Source organism: Engystomops pustulosus, chromosome 6 (genome assembly GCF_040894005.1).
Source record: "Engystomops pustulosus chromosome 6, aEngPut4.maternal, whole genome shotgun sequence".
NCBI classification, from domain to species: domain Eukaryota; kingdom Metazoa; phylum Chordata; class Amphibia; order Anura; family Leptodactylidae; genus Engystomops; species Engystomops pustulosus.
This window is the reverse complement of record NC_092416.1, coordinates 29738764-29753790: the sequence shown is the minus strand read 5'-3', so window position 1 is coordinate 29753790 and position 15027 is coordinate 29738764. Positions and strand designations below refer to the sequence as shown.

The window sequence follows — 15027 nt, the reverse complement described above, 5'->3', positions numbered from 1 at the left end:
AAGGGATTGGACGCTTCGCGCCGGCGTCATTACGTTCCCCTCACGTCCTGACATTTGCGTCTGTTGTTAGTGCTGCGGCCCAGCGATTCCCTGTGTGTGGCGCCGGCACTATGGCTCCGCGGCTGCAGCTGGAGAAGGCGGCCTGGCGCTGGGCCGCGAGCGTCCGCCCGGAGGAGGTCACCCTGGAGCACATAGAGACGGCTTACCGCGTCCGGCTGGAGCCCTGCGTCCGGGGACTGTGCAGGTAACTGACCCGCTGCCAGATAACTGCTGGCGGCTCCCTGAGCACTGGACGGCCGGGCGACGCATATGTCCTGTCACTTTGAGCCCACTGCATGACCGGACCCTCACTGCATTGAACATCTGTCACGTGTGACCCATATATGAGATTCATAACTGTGAGGCTGCATGCTCGCAGCCTGTAACTGACCCCCGCGCTGCATGCTCGCAGCCTGTAACTGACCCCCGCGCTGCATGCTCGCAGCCTGTAACTGACCCCCGCGCTGCATGCTCGCAGCCTGTAACTGACCCCCGCGCTGCATGCTCGCAGCCTGTAACTGACCCCCGCGCTGCATGCTCGCAGCCTGTAACTGACCCCCGCGCTGCATGCTCGCAGCCTGTAACTGACCCCCGCGCTGCATGCTCGCAGCCTGTAACTGACCCCCGCGCTGCATGCTCGCAGCCTGTAACTGACCCCCGCGCTGCATGCTCGCAGCCTGTAACTGACCCCCGCGCTGCATGCTCGCAGCCTGTAACTGACCCCCGCGCTGCATGCTCGCAGCCTGTAACTGACCCCCGCGCTGCATGCTCGCAGCCTGTAACTGACCCCCGCGCTGCATGCTCGCAGCCTGTAACTGACCCCCGCGCTGCATGCTCGCAGCCTGTAACTGACCCCCGCGCTGCATGCTCGCAGCCTGTAACTGACCCCCGCGGCGCCTCGCCGCAGGCCCATAGCCCGCCGCTGGTCCTCCTGGCAACAGAGTTTACTGAAGTTTACAGATTGTCTCCTTCCAGGCATCATGGATCACTTTGCATTACGGCAAGCTATTTTAAAGGGGTGTTTTTGTCACAAGAAGTTTGTAGGCAATAACTTGCTGATCAGTGGGATCACAAGAAAACGGGGGCTGTTGTACGGTAAACGCCAGTTTCTTGTTCTATGGGGTTTCCACCACTGGAATGGCCACCAATCAGCAACATATTTCCTATCCAGTAGGAAAAACTTCTTGCCTGAACAAGTCTCTAAATCTATCCCATTTTCTATCAAATTTTTTGTTTTCAGGAGGAACTGTAAAGGAAATCCTAACTGCTTGGTTGGTGTTGGTGAACACATCTGGCTGGGTGAGATTGATGAGAACAGCTTCCACAATATTGATGATCCCAACTGTGAGCGACGGAAAAAGGTTTGTCAGATCATTCTCATCGCTGGCCTCTTTTCTGGTGTCCCTCTCCAGTGTCCATGCTTTCACTACATGTCCCATCTCTTTCTAGAGTTACAACTTGCCATTTTCTTTCCAGTGTCTTATTGTTGTGCCGCGTACTCCTCTCCGTTCATTGTGTGTTCTTGTTGCCGTGTGTTGCTCCCCACCTTCATATTGAATCTCCTCTTTCTTCATAGAACACATTTGTTGGGTTGACCAATTTGGGGGCTACATGTTACGTGAACACGTTTGTGCAGGTCTGGTTCCTGAACATGGAGTTGCGGCGAGCCCTCTACTTGTATGAGAACCCTTTGAGTATAGTGAAGGCAGAGGAGTGCATACAAGAAGACAAAGGTTTGTGTCATCTCTCATGGGGCACTGATATGGTGGGGTCTGAGATGAAAATAAAGTGGAGCAAATCATGTCCTGTCCATATGTTTATTGCAGCAGCCTTTGCAGACCCCTGTATTCTGGGATTCTATACTCTGATAACACACACTGCTTAGGACCATGTCACTGCCGCTTTGGGATTTTATTGTGCATGCGCCTGAGTAATAGATGGCTTGTTTTCACCCTGATGGGCAGTGACTGGCTACAGCTGTGCTTCTATGTATCTAATTTAAGACGGTCACAAGGGATGTTGTTCTCCTTTGTAATATGGGGGAGGAGAGTTGATGGTGTCCTACGTTTACCTCCTAGAGTACGAGCCACAGACCATCTGTGAACACCTGCAATACCTGTTTGCACTGCTTCAGAACAGCAACAGGCGATACATCGATCCTTCAGGGTTTATCCGAGCACTGGGGTTGGACACAGGGCAGCAGCAGGTAAGAAAATGTTCTAGGTTATGTTGTAATTGAGTCTCCTTTGGAACTGTATGTCACTGAAACAGGTGATGGGTGTGGAAAATTGATATTTCCTCTATGGAATTCTTACGTGAAAAATTCACATTGTTAATAGTAGTCTCTGTGTAAACAAGAATTTATATCCAAACTCAGGGGAGCCTTTCAATCGCCAACCCTTCACCCATTATCCAGCTATTTAATGGATAATTGGAGTGTTACCCTCTACCTGTGAGTCAGCAGCCGCCGACATCTTACCTCTCTGCTTCTTGTAGGATGCCCAGGAATTCTCTAAGCTGTTCATGACTCTGTTGGAAGATAAGCTATCCAGTCAGAAGGATCCATATGTGCGGGACATCATCCAGAACCAATTCTGTGGCCAGTATGCCTACGTCACTGTGTGAGTGCCAGCGTCTTCAGCTGTGGTCATTATGTGTGGGAGTCTGCACCTTTTGGTGTTATATCTACATAGAGCTACTATGGCAGTGAACCTCTAGATCAGTGCTGGGGTTCAACGTCTCCAAAAAACTAGAATTTATTGTCTTTATCTGTATTTACTTTGTTGCTTATATGATAACATTTTTAGCAGTGTTTTTACATCGCATGGACAAGTGCAGCCACCGCGTCTGTTGATTTCAATGCAGAAAGTGCCCCCTAAAGGACCCTTAGTTCAGAAAAACAATTGTTGTTGCGGTGCACAATTCGTCCCTATGGAGCTACTCACGGAACAAGACCGGTCCACAAAGTCTCAATGATAAAGCAGTTATTTTGAGAGAAAATAATCAATTTTCCTTCTAGCCGGAGCTCCAGAGTTCTTCTAATTCTTCTCCTATAGTGTTGATGTCCATTCAATGAAATCCAGCATTAGCAATGACAGATCCTTCTGATGAAACTATGCCTCAGTTCAGACCAGCACCACCGCGTTTGTTCCCCTTTCGTCTCTTTATTCTTGCTGCGAGGAACATACAGGCAAATGGTGTAGTGTGTTTCAACAGGTTAAGAATTTATTAAAAAACATTAATTAATAGCGGGACGCTAGATCAACCAAGCTGCCTAGTGTCCCGCTATTAATTTTGATGCGCAGTTTTACTTATGTTTGTCAGTATGTTTTTTAATAAATTCTTAACCTGTTGAAACACACTACACCATTTGCCTGTATGTTCCTCGCAGCAATAATTAAGAGACGAAAGGGGAACAAACGCGGTGGTGCTGGTCTGAACTGAGGCATAGTTTCATCAGAAGGATCGGTCATTGCTAATGCTGGATTTCATTGAATGGACATCTAACACTATAGGAGAAGAATTAGAAGAACTCTGGAGCTCCGGCTAGAAGGAAAATTGATTATTTTCTCTCAAAAAACTGCCCCCTAAAGGGCTGCAAAACGTTAGTTTAGGGGAAGTTAAAGTTTTTGGTTCCACCGCAATAAACCATGATGCAACATACAGGCCCATAAGAGGTCACCACTGAGGCTAGCGATTGGCTCCAGCAGTGACCACACCTGAGGGGCACTTCATAGGATAACAGCCAAGTGGTAGTCTCAGCTGTTGTAATGCAGTAAAGTTAAAACTCCTATTTGTTGGAGCTTGCCCTATACAGGTATTGTAGCTGCTTGTGTTTTTTTTTTTTTTTTTTTTTTTTTTTTTTTAATACACCTTTAGCATCCAAGCAGCTCTTGTGCTTTGGTCTGAGCTGGTACATTGACCCTTTACTCCCATGCAGTGCACATGCTGAGTCCTGGGAAGGGGTTGAATTTTCCTCTGCTCCTAGGTCTCATTCCTCCAGTAAATCTTCTCATGTGATTTCCAGCTGTGTGAACTTGCATTGCTTCATTCTCTGTTCCCTGGATACCTCCTTCCTGTTCTGTTCCCAAGGAGTGTTCACAGCTCCATGTTCCGTCAAACTGAGCCCGTTGTCGCTTTCCTGACCCATGTATATCACACAAATTTTGTGTCGGTAGGAGATGCATTTTTAGCTTCTAATAGTGTGACTATAAGGCCCCTTTCAAACTACCATTATGGAGATGTACCTACGTGGCGGCTATGGCGCCCAACCGTGGTACAGTGTGCACACACGCGTGCCCCTGTACTGTGGACAGGAAAACGCGGGGGTCTATCTTCTCCTATGTTTGCGCCACGGAGCAATTCCTCGTTATGGAGATGGGAGAGGGGAGGGGTGAGCAAAGCTAATAGGTACAAATCTGAAACTTTAACATCTAGGAGAACTATTGAATGAATAGACGACCCTTCAGCTTCACCCTGCTATGACAGATGGTGATCATAATAAATTCTGTGTTATAAGGAGCCTGAATAACATCCATGGGGCCACATTTATCACTTTTGTGCGCCTAAGTGTAGTAGTTGCGCCTAAATTCGGGCGCACTGTTTTGCCAGAATTATCACAAGCTACAACCATCTGTGATAAGTATATTTTCTGCCTCTTATTAATCACTTTACTTTAACACAGTTTAGGCGCAATGTTAGATTCGGGCACTTACATGTGACCCTGCTACAAGCTCCTCTCTGCTTCTCCCACAGCCCAGAATGAAGATAACACTCACAGCAGCACCCAGGTGTGTGGCACCCAGTCACCTCCTCAGCAGTGGCTTCTCCTAGAGGGGATCCCCCAGTGCTGGTCTCCTGCTGCACCCCTGTAATTCTGCACAATATCCCCCTCAGACACTGTGCAGAATTACATGGGGGACACTTGTTTGTAGTATCTGCAACATTCTGCAAACTTGTGCAAAGTTCTCTTGCTCTTGCTGTGAGCTCAGCGTTTTGCAGAATATTTTGTAAATAGAAGGTGATGAACTGTAAATAGTCTGCAGCTCCTGTCTGCAGTGTATCTAATGTATCTATTATATGTTCCAGTGTCTGGCTGAGCTTTGCTGCTAGAAATGAGCTCTTCTGCAAAGGGGCTCAGTGCTTTCTTCTCAGATAACGCCACCTTCGGGCTGGAGTGTTTTTGCGCCCGTTTTTGCGCCTAAATGCAAAAGTCGCACGTGATTAATATCATTAGGCGCAGCAAAACATCTGGAATTGAACGATAGATGAGGGAAAGTTGGTTATTTTAGCTGCTCGGCTAATTTGACGTTTAATTGCAAAAATGGCGCAAAAACGGTGCGCCTAAACGAAAAGGCGCAAAAACAACAGAAAAAACAAGTGATAAATGTGGCCCATAGTGTTTGTATATTTTATTCTACTATGGCATCTTTGACTTGATCTCTCTTCTGTGTAGATGCAACCGCTGCGGCCGGGAATCTAAGCTAGTATCGAAGTTTTATGAACTGGAGTTGAATATCCAAGGCCACAAGCAGCTGACGGACTGTATCACAGAGTTCTTAAAGGTAGCAAGTCTTTGGTGCAGATTTCTGGGCTCCTGCATAGCCCTACTGTGTCTTACCACTAGTGTTTCACTTCACAGGAGGAGAAGTTGGAGGGAGACAACCGATACTTCTGTGAGAACTGTCAGAGTAAGCAGAATGCCACCCGCAAGATCCGCCTGTTAAAGCTGCCACCCACACTCAACTTGCAGCTCATGCGTTTTGTCTTCGATAGGTACGTTTATTGTGGTTCTGTAACATCACTTAAACAGTTTTTTTTTTCTATCAGTTATTGTTAGCCAAATCAAAACTAAAGACTTCCGAGATCAGACATAGTGGAAAGCTTTGCACTGATCATTTGTATTCAATACGCTTGGTTTTGGCTCTCAATAGCTGATACAAAAACGTGTAATAACTGTTGTGAACTGTTCCTTGCTGTGCTCAGTTTTGGTGATAATGTTACTCTCTACAGGCAAACCGGCCACAAGAAGAAGCTGAACACATACATTGGCTTTGGTGAAACCCTGGAAATGGAACCTTTTCTGGACCAGACAGGTGCAGTTCTCTTCTCTTCCATTGCATAATTGAGGTTTATGTCCCAAATCCTACTATCTCTTCTCCATATCATGGCCCCAATTATATTCAATGTGTCATTGTAACTTGCTCATTATGACTGTAGAAGGTTCTTCACTGTGAACACACATTATTTATCCTATGCTAATAGTAGCGGACAGCCTATGTAATGCTCCAATGCTGGAGTCGCTGGGCACAAAAATGGCGTTTCTTATGTTGAACTCATCCTGTCTTTTTTCCTAGATACAAAATATGTGTACGAGCTGAGTGCCGTCCTCATCCACAGAGGGGTGAGCGCTTACTCTGGACATTACATTGCCCACGTGAAGGACCCCCAGAACTCAGAGTGGTACAAGTTCAATGATGAAGAAATAGAGAAGATGGAAGGAAAGAAGCTGCAACTGGGAATTGAGGAAGATCTAGGTAAAGCTTTTACGTTGTGAGTGACTTTTACCTCTTAATATGGCAGATTTGTCATGTTTGTTGCTACAGTGTGTGTTTGGCTGTCAAAGATTCATAGGCAGAGTATATACATGTTACTGTAGAATGATGTATTATACACAGCATCATCCCAGTAATATGTTGGTCCTGAAATACTCTATGCTGCTCCTCCCACTTGCCTTCCATAAAATCGGTGCACTCTTCGGATATTTTTCATTGGTTTTGTTGCCTCTTGTACCTGGAGATGTACAGTAAGTGATTATTGAGTTATCTTTTCTGTAGGCTGGGATATAGTTTATGCCTTTTTCTCTTTAATGTATATGGCTGATATTAAGCTATTGGACGGATATATAATCAAGGATTTTTGTTTGTATGCTTCCTTTGTCAGCAGAGCCATCTAAATCCACAACACGTAAACCCAAGTGTGGAAAGGGCATCCACTGCTCTCGCAATGCCTACATGTTGGTTTATAGGCTGAAGGCAGAGGAGGTACCAGAAGTGGATTTTGAGGTTCCAGGTGAGTTGTTTGATTAGATCATAATGCATTGGCCAGCAATAAAGCCCTAAGATGGTAAGAGCTCTGTGCAGAAAGGTACAGAAAAGTTTCATCAATGTTGGAATCTGCCCCATTGGTCAGTGTGGACCAAGCAAACCGGCTGACACGCAGAGAGAGATGTCTGCCCTGACCTTGGGTTAGATTTGTTTTTACACTACAATCAATCATGTCTTTCCCCGATTTTTGCAGTTTTCCTCCAGAAATTGGTGGAGCTGGACAACTGCAAGTTTGAGGAGTGGTGCGTAGAAATGTCAGAGATGCGGAAGGAGAGTGTGGATAAAGGCAAAGCCAAACATGAAGAGGTGAAGGAGCTGTACCAGAGGTTACCTGCAGGAGCTGGTCTGTAAGATATTTTATTACTTGCATACATTGTGTAATGTAAATTTGCTCATGCTCCCTTGTTAAGGCCTGCCACGTTATTTTTACCTACTGTGTCAAGGCAAGGGAGTCTCTGGGTTTGTTTTTTTGGAATTGCAACATTAAGCATCTTATTGATATGTGTATGAATAAGGCGGGTCCATGCAGTTATGTTGGCCATGAAAAGTCTTTGTGTCATCTTGTGCATGCACAAAGCGAAAACTCTTGCATAGTGGGGTTGTTTGACATCACAAGGACAACCTTTACCCTCCCGATATCAGTCCTGGGCAGTGTCCCTGTGCTATTTAGAGTCCTATTAATTTGTTTTCTCATTTTTTTTTCTGATCTATTTTAATGGTGTTACTGTAATTATGAGTTCTCATTATCTGGTCTGCATGCCTTTTGTAACTCATTGTGTGTGTGTATATATAATTTTGTATGCTTAGGTTCTCCCTTGATAACGGTTTCTTTACTTCTGTAGGTCTGCCATAAAAGTATTTTCCGGTGACTGCGTTTGTTACATTTTACGCTATTGTGTTCCGTTTCTCCATAGATAATGCGTACGAGTTTATTCCTCTTGATTGGCTCCAGAAATGGCTGGATGAATCCACCCCATCCAAGCCCATCGACAATTCAAAATACCTGTGTACTCACGGGAAGCTGCATCCAGATAAAATATCTTCCATGAAAAGAATCTCTGAGTATGCGGCTGAAGTCTTCTTTCAAAGATATGATGGCGGGCCACGTCTAAAAGGTGAGCAGCTGAAAAAAAAACAATGTACAGGCCATGCAACACATTGGGCAAAGTGTCTTTGAGGACACTGAGTTGTACTTGCCAGGGTACTTTAGCACTTCATTATGTGCCTCTTACCCCACAGCTGAATCTCTTTGTAAAGACTGTGTCGTAGAGAGGTGCAGAGTCTTGCGGCTGAAGAACCAGCTGAATGAAGACCACAAAACCATAGCGAACATGGTGAAAGTTACAGTGACCAGGTGAGTGTGCAGGGAGATATCTGACTGTTGTATATAGTATTGCTTCTCACCACTTCCACTTCATTCCACAGCGGTGAAGGATTTTGGATTGGAAAGGCATCATTACGACGATGGAGACAGTTGGCTACCGAGCAACTTGGCCAAGAGGATGAGTTTGAGCAGGGAGATGTTAAGATAAATGGCAGCACCCCCCAAAAAGGTAAACCTTTCTTCATCCAGTAGAGTAGGTTACTGAACAGGTCCAGAAGGGAGGGTATTTCAGTGTTTGTCTCTTCCATACAGAAGAGTTGCTGGAGGAGAAGAGAGAAGAGGACACAGAGACTGGTTTTAATGAAGATATAGTCTGCCAGCATGGTAAGAACACGCATGCTCATTGCATCAAATTCTGTATTCACTTCCATTAATGTCAATTACACAAACCCTTCCTAACACGTACACGCACGCACACACTCACATTTGTTATCTTTGCGTCTGTAGCAAAAATAAATAAATCATTAAATAGCTTTGTAAACCGTATGTCTCTGAAAGGATGGAGCTGACAAATCAAACCCAATATTCTCAATTTTTTTTTTTCTAATTTAAGTAAAAAATTTGGTAAAAATAAAAGCAATATAAATTAGGTCTCGCCTAATTTATTTCCTCTGGCTAGAAAAGTAATGAAATCTTATCAATTGCCTATAGATACCCTAAAATGATGTAGTGGATTTCATCATGCAAAAAAATTAAGCCCAAGAAAGACGGCCTGTACAATTTGACAATGCAAATCTGCTCTAAATGGTTCTCCTTCACTTCAATACCCTGTCGTGTGCCCCTGCAGAGTTTACAACCGCATATGAGATGTACACTCAAGAATCCAAGATAAGGAAGCAGCACTCCGTAGTAAACAGTGATGTTTATTTCACCAGTGGAAACAATGCAACGTTTCAGCTATCTCTATGTAGCCATTTTCATACTTGAAAATGACTACATAGAGAGAGCTGAAACGTTGTATTGTTTCCACTGGTGAAATAAACATCACTGTTTACTACGGAGTGCTGCTTCCTTATCTTGGATTCTTAATTACTGGGACCTAGAGTCGCATCCCATGAAGCCTGCAACCAACTAGGATTATAATCCTGATTACCACAGTTCCACTCCACGAATTTTTGTATTTTGCCTGGGATATACACTCAGGAGAAATTGCCTTTAAATATAGGTTTTGCCCATTTTCTGAAAACTGTGAAAAAATGGCAACCAAAATTGTAAACCCTAGAACATCCTATAAAAATGAGGGTGCATAAGAAACCACAGTATCATAAAGCAGACATTTTGGAAATGTTAGTTAAGAAGTCATTTTTCAAAATTTTGCAAACTTTCCATTTTTACACAAATGTAAAAGACATCCAAATTATCTTGATATGTTAAGGGGGTATTCTGGGAATATGATATCTGCTACAAAATCCCATAATACTATAAATAAGTGAATATAACATAACAAAACTGTCATTAATCACAAAATGGCACTTAAATAATTTTTTTTTATGATTCTCAAAAAGTTATGGGTTTTCTAAAGAAGGCAGAGGTATCTCCAAGGTGGCTGCCACTAGAAACTGCAAGTCCCATGATCCTTCAGTTCTCAGTATCAGCTCCTCCCTCTCATGCTTTGCTCCCAGTGATGTAACCATACCATAGAAATTACATTCCCTCATGAGATGACGTCTCACCACAACACTGGCCATACTGGATGCACAAAGTTATTATCACATAGAGACGCATTGGGAAAAATCTGGTCCTTAAGGGGTTGTCCGACTAATAAAAATATAGGTGCCAAGCTAGAGAGGGCTTTTAAAAAAATTAATAAACGTGTATATTCTGCCGCTCTTGGCCTCCCAGTGTCCCAGCATTGGGGTATGGTGATGGGCTGGCGTGCTCTCCCTTTCCCATACATCCTCTTTTTTTTTTTCCATCAGGCTGCCTGTGCACATCCGAAAGCGAGAGGAGGCTGATATCTGACTCCACGTGGTTCAAGCTGAAGGAGTATTTCCCTACAGCACCTGAGTTCAGACACAACCAGGAGCCATGTTGTCAGTGCCAGGTACTAGGATAATTTGCCTGCTCACCAGAATATACCCATTTGCTGTGTGATTTGGGGACAATTATGTCTTGCGGTTTTATTCATTAAGTATTAATTATTTGCTTTAGATTCTGGAAAGAGAAGGAGAAAGAAATGATGCTTTGCATAAGAAAATGGCTAATGATCAGAAGCTGGCTCTTCCCAACCTCTTCCAGGACAAGAATCGTCCAGGGTCCAGTTGGCCGCAGGTACTTCCTTTACATTCCTAACACTGCTGTGCACTCTCTGTTGTATGTCCATCCAGATCATTCCTGTGCACTGTGTCCTCACACATTTCTTTTTGCTCGGCAGGAGACGTCCGAATTGTACATTGTGTCTCAGTTCTTTGTGGAGGAGTGGAGAAAATTTATTAGGTAACATGACCTCTTATCTGATTCCTGTACAGGCATTTTTCCGATTTCATGCTTTAGGATTCCTTACTGTTGTGTGTCTTTGTTTTGCCCAGGAGACCTACCAAGTGCGGCCCAGTACAGTCCTTGGGGAATAGCCATCTTATCTGCCCACATGGGGGGCTCATGTTTTCTTTCTCTACAATGACCAAGGAAGACTCTAAGCTGTGAGTATTTCTCGTACAGTGGAAGGTTGATGCAGATACTGATTTTAGAAAACCGTAATTTAAAGCTGCTTTGGTAACGCTCACTCCTCTGGTGGAGGGGAATACATCTGCATCAACAGCCTTGCTAATTTCTCCAATAAGCTACATAACCAATACACAGAGTGAAATGCTATTAAATAAAACCTAACTTTTATAAACTACAACTACAAACAGAGACCATGGTCACAATCTAGGTTCTCATACAAAAAAGAGAATAAATAGAACGGTTTTACCAATCTGTAGACACGTAACGGGCGGGTCGGGTGTATCCAGAATGACTATTTAAGTGTACAGACCAGAAATAAGCTACCGTAGGGTACAGGGACGTGTTTGACAAGCTCTGTGCAGCGCTGCATAATCTGTGTGCGCTATATAAAGGAATTATCTGCAATGCACCTATAGTACCCTAAATCTGTGTCGCCCTAACAAGAGTAGTCCAACTAAGTGACCCTGTTATGCCCCACACAAAATCCTGACACGTTTCCTTGTCCAAGAATATCGGGCCATTCATCAGAGGATCAAATTAACAGGGGTTAGATAATGATTCAGACCCCATGTTATAACATGTTGTGGGACGGTGGTCTCCACTAGCGCCTAGTTGCCCAACGTAAACCCTCTGAATGCAGATACTGATTTAGCAGGGGATGCTGTGAGATTGCATTGAATCTTAATAATTACAACTAAAGTGAAATAATGTGTGTATATATAGGAGTATAATACAGGATGTAACTCAGGATCAGTACAGGATAAGTAATGTCATGTATGTACACAGTGACTGCACCATTCTGCTGCTGGTGCAGTCACTGTGTACATACATGACATTACTTATCCTGTACTGATCCTGAGTTACATCCTGTATTATACTCCAGAGCTGCACTCACTATTCTGCTGCTGGTGCAGTCACTGTGTACATACATGACATTACTTATCCTGTACTGATCCTGAGTTACATCCTGTATTATACTCCAGTGCAGCTCTGGAGTATAATACAGGATGTAACTCCGGATCAGTAATGTCATGTATGTACACAGTGACTGCACCAGCAGCAGAATAGTGAGTGCAGCTCTGGGGTATAATACAGGATGTAACTCAGGATCAGTACAGGATAAGTAATGTCATGTATGTACACAGTGACTGCACCAGCAGCAGAATAGTGAGTGCAGCTCTGGAGTATAATACAGGTGTCCAAGGACACAGTACATTCTATACTGTATGATCTCTTTTGGTAAAGTGATCAGCACAGACATTTAGATTGTTGTTTGTCTGCTTAGTAACTAGTTGTGACTTGTTTGTGCACAGTATAGCTCTGCTTTGGCCTTCTGAATGGGATGTTATTCAGAAACTGTTCATTGTTGACCACGCCATAAAAATCACCAGGAGGACAGTGACATCGGAAGATACCAATGTAGCCACACTCTACACATCTGAACCTGGTATGTTCTCCACTCATTCCACTGCGATGTAATATCCATTGGTCACATGGCCTGTTTGCAACAAAGTCCCATTCAAGTGAATGTGGCTAAGCTGCAATACCATGCACAGCCGATATACAATCAATGATTGAATCAAAGGTTCTGTCAACTATAATTTATCTTTTGCACCCTTTTTTGTATCAGAGCTTTGTCCAGAGTGCCGGGAGGGACTGTTGTGCCAGCAGGAGAGAGACTTGAGAGAATATGCGCAGGCCACCATCTATGTACACAAAGTGGTTGATAATAAGAAGGTGAGTTGTCACCCAGTGGGCGACTACTATTTGTAATATGAGAAACTGTGGCTGACTGGCTGCACACTTTACAGGTTATGAAAGAAGCGGCGCCAGAGCTAAACGTCAGTAGTTCAGACCCAGAAGATGAGAAAGAGGAACCACGGCCTGAAGGAGAGAATGATCCAGACTTCAGTCAGGTACAAATGTCTAAAAATTGCCATATTTTCCCGTCATGGGTGACTTGATCTGCAAGTAGGATATATGTCTGACTAGATTATTACTCATTTAAAAAATCTCTCATAGCAATATGGGAAAAACCATCCCATTTGGCAAAACTAGTGTATCGTGGAGCAGGTGGTTTATACTATATATGATCTTTTTCTTGCACATCCAGGCTAACGGAGCTCCTAAAAGGCAGAAGGTTTCCATCCAAGGGCAGGTTTCCTATCAGAAGCAGGGGATCCGAAGAAGTACACGGCACAGGAAAGTACGTGGAGAGAAGGCATTACTGGTTTCTGCCAACCAGACATTGAAGGACCTGAAGATCCAGGTGAGTCGGGCCCCTTATGAAGCTTTTTGCCTAATCCTCACTGCAGTCGTTGACATTCATTCTGTTTTTAGATCATGCACGCCTTCTCTGTCGCTCCATTCGATCAGAACTTGTCTATTGATGGGAAGGTTTTGAATGATGACTGTGCCACACTGGGATCGCTGGGAATCGTCCCAGAATCTGTAATTTTACTAAAGGTAACTGACGGCCTTCCTGCTTGTTGTTATAGTCTGTGTGTGGGGGGAGGAGTACTGAGCAGTATGTAATTTATAGAACTGGTTTTCCCTCACAGGCGGATGAGCCCATAGCAGATTATGCAGCCATGGATGATGTGATGCAAGGTGAGGGGCTGGGGAATACATACATACATCTCGCATTTACTACCTGTAATACGGGCAACTTGTCATCTCATGTAATGAAATCTGCTTTTCTCTCTCATACAGTTTGTATGCCAGAGGAAGGATTTAAAGGTAAGTGCAATGGTGGGAGAAACCAGTTATGTGGTGACCTTTGATCTGTTTCGGGTCATTGTTTTCGTGTGCCAGATCTTTAGTTGCTTTATTTGTATTGCTATTGAAAGGTAGTCAATATTTCCAATGACCGCATGATTATTTCAGCGTGCAGCCTGGCTGTTGTCTGTCCATACTGAATTAGGGTTATGGAGATGTTTGGCCACCTTCAAGCATTGTCTGAATTTTCTCCTTTTATTGCAGGAACGGGTCTGCTGGGACATTAGCATCGAGCCTCATCCAGAAGGTTATCCTATGTGCACAGCAGAAGCAGATTGTGACTCTTCCAGGAGGCGTCCCAATGCCTCCACCTCCCGAGCATTGCCTTACATGAACATAGATTGCACTGAAGGACTGCAGCGGTAGAAGGACAAACTCTACTTTTTATATGTAAATACAGATGACGCCGTATATCTATAATATAATATAACTTGTTTACACTGGGATTCCTACAGTCTGTGACGGCTCCCAGCATCGGCTTCTGTCTTGTGGAAAAAAAAAAAATCTGATTGTGGGTTTCCTTTCCGGCCTGCTTGTCACACACATTAAAAAGCCGACTGTTCTGATAATGATCCACGGCTTCTGTGTCGTTATATGGGGGGAGGGCATTGAATGTGAGGATGGAGGGTCCACAGGAGGAGACCAGTGCCCGGAGGATGTAACATGGTGAGCAGATGTAAGGAGAGTATGTGTGCAAATGATGTGATCATTGTGGAAGGAAATTTCCATGAGTGTGGATAATAAAGCATCTCGCACAGGATGTGTTTTTCTGAATTGTTTTTTATTTAATTTTTGTTTCAATCTCAGATTTTATTTTTAATCTAATCTCATCAATTTAAAAGACTGCTCAGACTTGTACAGAAAAAGACTACATACAAGAAACCACAGCGCAGTATATGAACCCGTAGGAACACAAGCTTTCCATGTGCTTCCCATGGCGTTCATGGCAAATTCCATACTGTCTGAATTCGAGACCATGAGACCCAAGCTCTGTAATATGTTCAGCGCCTTTGGAATTTATAGTCTTAAAACTGGACATAATGCTAAACCAGGTTG

At 44.0% G+C, this 15027-nt stretch overlaps 1 protein-coding gene across 2 annotated transcripts; it reads left to right on the top strand.

Moving 5' to 3' along the window:
- Positions 1-30: 30 nt before the first annotated feature.
- USP48 (ubiquitin specific peptidase 48) lies at positions 31-14543 on the top strand. 2 transcript variants are annotated; one of them, XM_072155401.1, is made up of 27 exons: positions 31-244; positions 1280-1400; positions 1616-1772; positions 2118-2245; positions 2536-2660; positions 5495-5603; positions 5681-5814; positions 6052-6134; positions 6396-6575; positions 6985-7110; positions 7339-7488; positions 8060-8260; positions 8385-8499; positions 8571-8698; positions 8782-8853; positions 10449-10573; positions 10681-10800; positions 10904-10965; positions 11058-11168; positions 12507-12640; positions 12824-12930; positions 13005-13109; positions 13307-13462; positions 13534-13659; positions 13755-13803; positions 13906-13932; positions 14176-14543. In XM_072155401.1, exons 1-27 carry the CDS (start codon positions 111-113, stop codon positions 14196-14198), a joined length of 3108 nt encoding a protein of 1035 aa, XP_072011502.1. In that variant the 5' UTR covers positions 31-110; the 3' UTR covers positions 14199-14543. The 2 variants fall into 2 exon arrangements, with proteins under 2 accessions (XP_072011502.1, XP_072011501.1); XM_072155400.1 differs by having other exon boundaries at positions 32-244; positions 6982-7110.
- The last annotated feature ends 484 nt before the right edge of the window (positions 14544-15027 follow it).